Source organism: Setaria viridis, chromosome 2, assembly GCF_005286985.2.
Source record: "Setaria viridis chromosome 2, Setaria_viridis_v4.0, whole genome shotgun sequence".
Classification (NCBI taxonomy): domain Eukaryota; kingdom Viridiplantae; phylum Streptophyta; class Magnoliopsida; order Poales; family Poaceae; genus Setaria; species Setaria viridis.
Genome location: NC_048264.2, coordinates 14,130,117 through 14,141,400, shown reverse-complemented (window position 1 = coordinate 14,141,400; position 11,284 = coordinate 14,130,117). Strand labels below are relative to the sequence as shown.

Below are 11,284 nucleotides of genomic sequence, written 5' to 3'. Positions count from 1 at the left end.
AACCTGAACCATATGATCTAAACAAGTGGAAATCAAAGTTCTTTCACACCTAAATCTGCACCACATCCTTCAGCTTCCCGCCCTGATCATCTTAACCTTGTGCCCTATCGCCACTACGGGAGACAGGAAAACTGCCGACTGCCAGGAGCACTCGGCGAAGGGCAAAATACCCTCGGCGAACCGTTTGCCGAGTGTAACACTCGGCAAACGGCACACGGCAAATTTCGAGTCGGCAAACCTGGATTTGCCGAGTGTTTTGTGTCGCACACTTGGCAAAGTCGTTGCCGAGTGGCCAGAAAACACTCGGCATCCAATTTTTTAAAAAAATAAAAAAAATCCTGTTACGCCGCCGCCGCCATCACCGGCCGCCAGCTCCGCCACCACCGCCAGCTCTGCCACCACCGGCCGCCACCACCACCAGCTCCGCCACCACCGGCCGCCACGACAGCCACCACCGCCAGCACCCAGAAGTTGTCGACGACATTCCAAAAGTTGTCCGCGTCGACCATCATGACGCCGTCGGCGACCGAACCTAGCTCGGAGTAGTAGGGGTACTTGTAACCCGTCGCTGGCGGTGGTGGAGGTGGACGAACTGTCCTGCCTCGTCAACGCCGCCGACGCGCTCCAGCCGCCGAGGCCCACGGCCGCCGGATCCAATGAGGGGAGGGTCGGTGCCGTCGGATCCGCCGGAGAGGGGTGGGGGAGGGGCAGGGGCGCGCCGCCGCCAGGACCCCTCCCCTCGATCCGCGGCCACCGCCCTGATCTGGCCCCCTCCGAAGCCCCCTCCCCTCGAGCCGCCCGGATCTGACCGGCGGCGGAGGGAGGGAGGGAGGGGAGGGGCCCGCCGGAGGAGAGGGGAGGGGGCCGGGGCCGCCCTGGGTCCGCCGGAGGAGAGGGAGGGGAGGGGGTCGGGGGCACGCGCTGGAGGGAGAGGGCCCCGGGGGGGGGGGGGGGGGGGCGGCGGCGGTGGCGGCAGGGCGCTGGGTCCGCCGGAGGAGAGGGAGGGGAGGGGGCCGGGGGCGCGCGCTGGAGGGAGGGGGCCGGGGGGCGCAGGGAGGGGGCCGGGGGGGGGGGGGGCGCTGGAGGGGAGTGGGGGCCGGGCGGTCTGCGCGCGCGGGGGGGGGGGGGGGTTGTTTTGAGGGGGGGTCTGGTTTGCCGAGTGTCCTATGTGGACACTCGGTAAAGGGTTTCTTTGCCGAGTGTCCAACGTAGGACACTCGGCAAACTTATTTTGAAAAAAATTTAAAAAATATCCAACAGTTTCAAAAAAATACCAAATTTTCACACGAACCAATATATATTCTCTATTGACTATACAAAAAGTTTTGTAGTCAAACCAAACTCGACCGTCACTTCGACTCTAAATCTTATCAAATCCTCTCAAAGTTATTATTCTTCTTCTGAGATGCTTCGGTTTGTAATCATTGTACATGATGAAATGTGCAAAACCTTCTCAATTTTTTTCCACAGCCTCCACGTATTATATCATCACATCATGACAAATCTCATGATTTTCAGACGTTGCTTGTTTTTTTTTACAATTTAAAAATACTACTGCCACACGTTCATAGTCGTGTTTTTTGAACAAGATGTTCGAAATTTCTTTTCATTTCATGGGTTAGGTCTCAAATTGGGCCAAATAACATGAATATCATTTTTCTACTCATTTTTTTCCATAATTTGAATCACTTGCAGTTCAAATTTGACTTATACCAAAAATTTCCTTGAAATGCAATTAATTAAATAAATATAGCAAATAAATCCAAAATATACCAAATTTTAACATGGAGTACCACATGTTGTATGTGGGGAGTAGAAAAAATTTCATGGTGAAAAGAGGAAAAAAATTATTTTTTTGCTGAGTGTCAAAAAAAAAAACACTCGGCAAACCCCCGTCTTTGCCGAGTGTCTTTTTTGACACTCGGCAAAGAGGGGGGGGGGGGGGTTTGCCGAGTGTTTTTTATTTGCCACTCGGCAAAACCCCAATTTGCCGAGTGTTTTTTATTTGCCGAGTATTTTTGGCTTGACACTCGGCGAAGAGCTTGTTTGCCGAGTGCTCGAAAAAAACACTCGGCAAAAAAAATACACTCGGTAATTTCTAGCTTTCCCGGAGTGCGCCTTGCCCTAACACTATAGATGAGTTCATGAACTTACTATATTGTGGCAGCAATCCATTTGGTTCTCTCCGCCCATCTACATCGCTGAAACTCCCACCAGCCATATTTGCATGGCGAGCTGCAACACGCCACCCATACTCGCCGTCGGGGTTGTACTCCGTTTTGTTTTGCCATCTCAGGCATGAGGAAGAAACAAATAAAAAAATATGTGGTACCTAATTCTTTCAAGGGGTTTTGCGGAAAGTAATTCGTGCAAATCAGTCTTAGCTCTTGGCTCGCATGTAGTGCTCGTGACCGTTGTGCATTGCATTCTCATGCCATGATGGATGAAACCTGCTTATGTGGAAGGACAAATGCTTATGTGTTCAGAAAAGGACCTCAGATGAACAACGATGCCAATTTGATGATGCCCCCATGCACCATTAGCGAAGTTAGTGTAATTCATATGATAATTTGGTACTAGTTTAGTGATGCGATATGCATTTTACTCTAGATTTTGCTTCTAGAACAATAACGATGATGATTTTTAGCCATTTGTTTCGCAAAAGAAAAGGAGAAACAGTACGTAGCTAGCCCAACACATACATGACCGGCCCATATACGCAGGTGGAGAACGGTTACACCCGCCCGAACCACCGCGCACCACACGACACCTGAACCACTCGGACGCATGACTGCTGACTTGCCCAGTTGCCCCCTCGGCAGTTGCCATGGACCAAACGCACAAGCCACGCAGACGCGCCTGCTCTGTACACATCATGCGGCGCACGTACGCACACCCTTGCTTTCCAAGTCAACGTGACGACGGACCAACCCAAGCATCGCAGGCGCACCCTTATACTCCCTCCCTCCTTCCCTCCTTTCCCCCTGAACGTACTACTAGTAGTTCGATTTGCTCTGGAGCCTGGACCCAACAGATAGATAGAGGGAGAGAGAGAGCTGCGACAGCCGACGGCATGTTGCTGCTTCGGAGAAGAGCGGCTGCCGCTTTGCTCCTCGTCTTCGCAGCGGCGGCGGCGATGGAGGAAGCGTCGTCGCTGCCGGTGGTGGAGCCGATGGAGCTCTACTTCTCGCCCGCGGAGCTGGCGCGCATCGCGGGGTACGGCGAGGAGCCCGTGTCGTCGGTGTCCGTGTCCGGGCAGGTCGCCTGCGAGCTCTGCCTCCGCCGCGGCTCCGACCTCCTCGCCTTCGAGCTGCCAGGTATCCCTATATCATGAATCTCCATAGCTTCTGCATACCTAGCCGCGTGCCATTCTCAAAGCAAAAATGGTTTCTTAGTTTTCCACACGCTCCATCCGTAGCTAGCAAAAAACTCTTGCAAATGATTCTCCTTTCGTAGTTTAAAATTCCCATCCAATTGCCATTCCCTCCGTGATGAAGCGCTATAGGTGTTCGGTCGTCGGAACCGGCCGCCAGACTGTCACATGAACAAATGGTCGTTGCAACGTCCGTGCGTGCCTGGCAAACTTCCCGTCGAATCATTCGCAGACGGCCGGTCTTTTTCGCAGCGCCCTGTTCGTTTGGCCGGCAAACGCCGCGACGGCCAGGGTGGGCATGAACGCCACGGAATCGGAAGGGAATTGAAGAAAGCAAAGCAACACGGCGACCTTGACCATGGCTACCGCGCGCATTCGTCGTCTCGATTGCGTTCTGGAGGAGGACGACGTGTGCTTCTGGACCCTCCTTGGTCAGTGGTCAGATGTGTCACGCTGGCCGGATCGCCAAAGCAACGGAGGACTGATCACGAGTACTGCTTGCCTGCTGCCGCTTGAAAAGGTCGTTGGAGCTAAACATATTGCGTTTGGTACGACGGGTACACAAGGGAAAGCCGCCCGGGACGTTAGAACCAACGCAACTACTGATCCCTTCAGAATTCCAGTTGTTTTCATTCGGGCAGACGTACACATTAGGATACACATTAGGATCTCAGCAGATCCCCATTTCCCAATTCAATTCCCCAATTTCAGATTGTAGGTTATTTGAGCCTTTTCTAAATTACGGTGTAGTACTACACAACATACGGGTACACAAAGGGAAGCCGTCCGGGATGTTAGAACCGACGCAACTACTCCATTCAAAATTCCAATTGTTTTCATTCGTGCCGACGTACACATCGGGATCTGAAAAGATAAAATAGAAAAATCTTTGTTAGCTTTTGAGAATTCATACTCCTATTATTTAATAGTCAAATTATATAAATGTTGTTACTTTGTAAAATTAATTAAATTTAAGATAGTTTGACTTAACACAAAACTGAATGACTTTGTTTTTTCAAAACTACAGAAGGAGTAGCCTTAGAAAATAAAATGAAACCTGGCCTCTACGACCCTTTTCCAACCACCGTCGCATTAAAAAGAATGACGCACAAGATTTTGCTACCAAAAATTTCTGTGCTTCAGGGAACAACACGCTTGTTAACGCCACCGATGTTGCCGATCCAAAAAATTTAAGTGGTATCCTGAGTTGTAGTCAAACGCTTGTTATATGTAGAGACAAATAAAGTGGAGAGCTTCCACAAGGGAGAACTAGGTAAGGTTTGCAGGCTTGTCGTTGCAACTAATATTCCTGCCAGAGTTAAACGTATCCGAGTTGATTTTTCTTTTGCCATGGACACGGTTAGCTCGCCTATTTCTCGTATTCTTTGCCTCGTCTTCTAGTGCCAATCTTGATCAGTCCCTTTCCGCGTGGCATCATTCAATTCAGACGATAGATGGCTCCAACGATAATTGAGCCACTTAACCTATCTGCTGGCCGGTGGCCACAGTGTCTGATTTGATGCGTACGATGGCAGTGCTTTTGTCTGGTCCAGATGCACTCCCTTTTTCCCCGGTGCTATCAGCACGGACTCAAAAATTAAATCTGCTTTAGATGTTCGGATACAAAGCCACTACGGGAACCTGATAAATTAATAGCTCGTTCTGAGATTGGAGTTGCTCGCCTGTTACATCTTAGAACGGGTGCGCCTCCAACGGATCCACACGCTAGTAGCAAACTAGTACAAGTTCTACCAAAATATGAGTATTTGAGCAAAAATCCATTGAGAACAATGAGCTCAACAAATTGTTCTTTATAGCAATCATGTATCTTTGGTACTTTTGCATCGTGTGATGATGAATTGTGTATTTGTCTGAACCAGGTGCTAAGGTAGCTGTACTCTGCGAAACCGAGTGTCCCAATGATCAAGCGGCCAACTCTGCACTTGCAACGACTGACGAATTCGGCAACTTCACAATAGATCTCCCTTCCCAGCTCCACGCCACAGCAAATCTGGAGAGGGCCTGCACCGTGAAGGTGCTCCAGCTCCCGGCGGACTCCTCATGCCGCCTCCGCCACCAACCCAGCACAACCTATGGCCTCATGCTAGCCTCCCAAGAAGATGGCGTTCGAGCCTACACCACGGGGGTGATACGGCTACAAAACAATGATACGCCGCATGGCAAGTGTGTGAGTGTAGAGGAAAGAACTGGAAGAAGATGAACAATTGAAGCAGGAATCAAGCAATGGCGGCGTGTGAAATGTGGAGTTCACGTTTGCATGAACTTTGAAGAGGAAGAAGCTAAAAATTTGAGGAAGACAAGTTCACTGGCCTCTAGTATAGCTGAGTTAAGCATGTATATAAATGGAGGCTGATATGTGTGTGTAAATCTTAGCAACGACAAATGTGCAGGAATCAGAGGGTTCATCTTCAGAAGAGTTCTTGACGAGGAGTGTTCAGTGTACAGTACTATAGCAACAAGGAAAGCCACGCGTTTGACAAATACCGCAAATTACCTACACAACATGTTGATTCATACTACATTTATCAATGGAAGTTGTCATTTGGTACCGCGAGAATTTTAGTTATATAAATGAAAATTTTCTAATTCAGAGTTATATACAAAACCCCCTTGCAATAAAAAGTTTGGGAGCTGATATATGGACCACCAAACTTTAACCAGCTTTGATGTACACAGAAGAATCTGAATAAAGAAAATACTTTCTGTTTTATGTAATTTAGAAAGTTAATTTGTCAAGGTATGGTAAGGCGGGCTTAAAATTTGCGCGCATATCTTCATAAGAGCGAGTATACATACATTTGTATATAAGTGTATGCATCTGTACTATGTTTAATTTCACGAAGGAAAAGTCAAAAACATGCCTTGTAAATTAATTAATAGTGTGTACTCTGTTTCACAAAGAAAAAGTCAAAAAATGCCCGCACCGTCGGGGGAGGAGGATGTAGGGGCGATGATGGTGGGGATGATATTGCTAATGAAGCATTCACAAGCATTGGCATCAGAGGCGGCGTGGCAGCCGGTGACACCCCGGGCGGAGGAGGCGAACGGCGTGGTGGTGGTTGCGGCGAGGAGCCTAAAATCCCGGTGCGGAGGTGCCGGGATCTCCTCGGCTGCTGCACGTTGTTGGGTCGGCGTCGGGGTTGGCGAGTGTAGCGTGGGAACTGAGTCTGCTACAGCGGCTTATCCACCACGTGCCCATGCCACCGGAGCCAGAGCTATCCCTTAGCCCACCACTCCTCCACGAGGCCGGTCTCAGCAAGACCACACCCGCACCGGCACCCACCCCTAACGGTCGATGCGGGTGCCACTACAAGAAATTTGCTGATATATGACGAACCGAAATATGTTATAAACACGTTTTTTCATCATAAACCGTGATTTATGACGCTCGAATGACGAACACCATTCTTCATTGATCAAGTATCACAAACCAGTGGTAGAGCTAGGATTTTAGATTAGGGTGATCCAACTAAATGTAAACTTTTTAACACCATAAATTTACCATTGCAACGCCAATCTAAAATCCTAAAATCGAATTGGAACTGAACCTGTTGCCCTATACTCCTATTCCGGTGTTTGCTGTGGGAGGATGGTGCAGGCTTGCAGTCGCACAGGCAGAGAACAACTCGAACAGAACACACATGCCAAAATACCTGAGGCGGTACGGGCTTTGGGCCAAAATTCTAGGGTGGTCCATGGCACACCTGGACCACCCTTTGGCTCCTCCCCTGTCACAAACTGTGACTACTGATGTTCCTTATTTCGGTGCGTTACTAAGATTATGACAAATGAAATTTCATCCCAGAATTCGTAATAAAATTGTTTTCCGTGGTTGCACCATGTTGGACAAGAATCAACTCTGACAAGACCACGAGGCCATCCACGCTGCCGCCACCCTAGGGCCACGTGAAGCCACCGTCCTAGTCCCCCGTGAGCAGCTGCGGCCGCACACAAGCCCCAAAGCTGCCTACCTAGGGCCCCACACCATTGTCGCTGCCACACCAAGGGTCGTGGGGACCGCCCCCGAAGTTGCCATGAGTCCAGGTCCGGGTGCCCCCCGCATGGATCCACCCACCTCCTAGTCCCCCGTGAGCAGCTGCGGCCGCACACAAGCTCCTAAACTGCCTGTCTAGGGTCCAACACCACCGCTACTACCGCACCAAGGGTTGTGGGGACCGTCCCCGGAGTTGCCATGAGTGTAGGTCTGGGTGTCCCCCGCATGGATCCGCCCACCTCCTAGTCCCCGTGAGCAGATGCGGCCGCACACAGGCCCCTAAGTTGCCTGCCTAGGGCCCCACACCACCGCCGCTGCCGCACCAAGGGTCATGGGGATTGTCCCCAGAGTTCTCATGAGTGCAGGTCCGAGTGTCCCCCGCATGGATCCGCCCGCCCACCACACGAATCACGCCACCACCACATGGAAAAGGCTTCCAGGCACGAGGCACGCCGGAGCAGGAATGGAATGAGATGAGGAGAAAAGGGTCGGGGAGGAAAAAGGTGGGAGGAAACCGAGTTGGCCCCTGTGCTGTCACCCTCCTTGTAGCTTGCCATGCTTCCAACTGGCTGCTTGAGCAGCGGCGGAGGTAGGGATTTGGGAGGCGGAGCTCGCCGAGGGGAGGTGAGGGAGCCGCCCGCATAGGAGGACGTGGGGGTGAGCGGGGCATAATTGTTTATGCCTTAAATGCTGCTACGCACGATAAGTATGGGTAAATGTCAGTACCTATGCCTGAAATACGATATATGTCCCAGGCACTGATGAGGTGGGTGTGGAGGAATCGTTTCAGCGATGCTAGCACCGTTAAAAACCAAGCAAAGAAGATTAACTGCAGCCATTCTCATGTATACCGTGGTATATTTGGAAGGGGTAAAATAGAAGAGTATTCGTTGGCAAATGCATGAGGTCTGATCAAGTATTCAACCTGATTCAAGCGGACGTCAATTTGAAGAGGACTGCGTGTAGCAACCCAATATTGGGAATGTGATTTTCTTAGTTTCCTAATGTTAGCGCTAAGAGAGTTAACTATTTATGTAATATCGACTGTATTGTACTCTGGAACATTTTTCCTCTCCTTAAATGAAATCTCCTAAAGAAATAGATTTTGATCTGCAAATAAACAAACAGTTATCGCCATTGCCAAGCATTTCTTTGAATTCAAAGATAAAGCAAATAGAAGTGGTCAGCGGCGACGTAGCAGCACGATCTTTCTAGGTGAACATGCCCATATTCCTATGACTATGGTGAAAAGGCCCATCCTGACGCGGAAAATACAGGTGCTTTCGCCCTTCTCGTCGTCTCCCACCACCCGAGGTGGGCCGTTGTTCCAGTCGGACAGAGTTGAGATCATATCCATAATTAAGGCTGCAGCGTAGGCCTATATATATATAGAAACACGATAACCATTTGTTTTGTTCATTTCCATTCCACACCCTACACTAGCTAGCTAATGCACAATAACTGCTACTGCCTACGCATGCGTGCGGGAATGAGTGGTATCAGGAAGACTGCTAGCGTCATGGATTGATAGCGAAGAACCGTAACACGCTACACACGGCATGAGCTCTAGGGTGTCATCTCCCCAGTCTCGAAGCAGCAGTGGCAGCTGAGGACCCCGCAGGTGCTCGGCAGCGCGATCTGCGTCGCAGCTAGGCCGTCGCCGGGAAATGGAGGCGAGACTCCAAGGTGCCACTGTGCGCCGGAACGCCCCGACCGACGGGCGGCCTCGGAAACCAAACGCTCGCTGCAAATCATGTCGCTGCGCGCTGACGAACAACTAATGAAAGCTGTCAGTTTCTCTCAACAACAATCCAGCCTCTTAACCTCACTGTGATCAACGGATGATTACAATTTATTGCACTTGAAATAATGGCAGCAGCGGAACCATTGAACTAAGCCCCTGTTCCTTTAGTCCATGAACTCAGACTAAGTCCATGAACTAAACTTTAGTCCCTATCCTGTTTGGATCTAGGGACCAAAGTCCATTAATGCAGATGAACAAAGATGATATTATTCCTGTTTTGAAGATGAAAACACCCTGCTCAGGACGCCATGCCCGACCGCAATGCAAAACGTTGGTGAAGTGTTAACAAATTTCTCCAAGGATAAGGTTGTTCACTGCCACCAAACACTGCAAGAGGATTTCTCCAACAATAAAAACCACAACAACGTTGGTGGCACCCGCAACAAATCTTTGCAATCTCCACAGCAAACAACCTTGTTCGGATTGAAAGAACAAAACAAAATTGTCAACAAATATTATTTATCACACATCGAAGGGTTTATCAGGTTTTACAGATCAGTTCATCATCCGCTGCGCTTTCTAACATCAGCAGTAGCAGATAGCAGAGCAGCATATGTACAACATCATCATCAGTTCATGAATCAGAGAAGTTACAGAGAGATTCTTCACATAAGCATCATCGAGAATCATCAAGGATTTCAGATTGGTACCCAAGGGAGTGGTGGGGGGATTGGTGGGCTTCTCAAGTGCGGCTGGCTTCCTTGGCGGTGGGGGTGCGGAGGGTGGGGACGCGTCCGCCGTAGCCCGACCGCTTCTTGTGCTTCTCGGACAGCAGCGCCCACACCGGCAACAGGGTGAACGGAGGTGGCGCCGGCGGGGATGAGGAGGCTGCCCACCCCGGCTTCCCTATTTCCAGCGGCAGCGGTGGGGAGGGCAGCCGCTTCTTCGGTGGGAGCAGGGGCGGTGGCGGCGGTGGTAGGTATTGCTTCCTCAGCGGAAGTAGTGGCGGCAGCGTGGGCTGCTGCTCCCGCAGAGGTAGGTGTGGCGGCGGCGGGCGAGGGGGCAGGGGCGCATCGGGTGGAGGGGGATGAGGGGGTAGGGAAGCTGCGGGTGGAGGCGGAAGAGGCACAACAGCGGGCGGATGGAGTAGGTCGTTGTCGGCGGAGGTTGGCGGGTTGGTGGAGGCGGTGCCGGGCTCGCGGATGCGGAGTCGCGTGGCGTCGTACGTGGCCGTAGCCTCCTTGGCGTCATACGCGGCCGTGGCGGAGAAGAAGGAGGCACTGGCTGAGGGGAAGGAGGAGAAGGGGATGGATGCTGCAACCGCCGCTGTGCCGGCTAAGGAGAAGAAGGTGGAGGCGGCGCTAGCCGAGGAGAAGAAGGTGGAGGAGGGGTGGGATGGGTAGTAAATGAGGGGCAGGCGTGTCTTCTAGGGCTTTTAGTCTACTTTAGTCCACCCCTTGGACTAGAGGACTAAAGGGTTTAGTCCATATTTTAGTCCACATGCTTGGCAGTTTAGGGACTAAAAGGGGCTAAAATGGATGGACTAAAGTTTAGTCCAGGGTAACCAAATAGGACCTAATACGCATATGCTTAATTATGATTCCTCGGCCAATAAAAGTAAAGATGTTTATATTGCTGAATTTGTATTGTCATCTAAAGGGCACTTGTTGGTCCATTAATAAGTCTATTAGTAAAAATTAGTAACTTATTAGAGCTTTATTACAATGCTTTTAAAGTACCAGTGGTACCGCAAGGTACTTTCCTTTCTTATTTTTTTTAAAATTAAATAGATTTACACATAATTAAAATGGTATCATAGTAATTTCTCACTATTTTTTGTACTTGATCCCAGTAAATTGGTACTTCTTGGTACTTCTCTTTAGGTACTTCATGGTACTTCCTTTGTTTCCACCGCTCGATTTTGCCGGATGGACGATTCTCGTTTTTTTCAAGCATTAAATTTACTTTTGATGAATCTAAATGCAATATAATCTTTAATGAGTTGACGAAACCTAGAAAAATTACATTTTCTCATACAAGTTGAGGCAAACTAGTGAGATCGACATGAAAAGAATAGAGACCAAAGCAGGTGAGCTCAGTTTTGACTTGAGCAACGTGTTATACCCGATGGAATTGTATCGCCCATAGAAAA

The 11,284-nt window shown here is 49.9% G+C and overlaps 1 protein-coding gene across 1 annotated transcript; it reads left to right on the top strand.

The window, feature by feature from the left end:
• Positions 1-2,837: 2,837 nt before the first annotated feature.
• LOC117842481 (uncharacterized) lies at positions 2,838-5,951 on the top strand. The gene is made up of 2 exons (XM_034722948.2): positions 2,838-3,317; positions 5,254-5,951. The coding sequence occupies exons 1-2, from the start codon at positions 2,876-2,878 to the stop codon at positions 5,592-5,594; spliced, it is 783 nt and encodes a 260-aa protein (XP_034578839.1). The 5' UTR covers positions 2,838-2,875; the 3' UTR covers positions 5,595-5,951.
• The last annotated feature ends 5,333 nt before the right edge of the window (positions 5,952-11,284 follow it).

Coding starts and splice junctions, on each gene's coding strand:
- LOC117842481 (XM_034722948.2), top strand. CDS start 2,876: ATGCGGCGCACGTACGCACACCCTTGCTTTCCAAGTCAACGTGACGAC. Junction 3,318..5,253: donor CCTCGCCTTCGAGCTGCCAG/GTATCCCTATAT, acceptor TGTCTGAACCAG/GTGCTAAGGTAGCTGTACTC.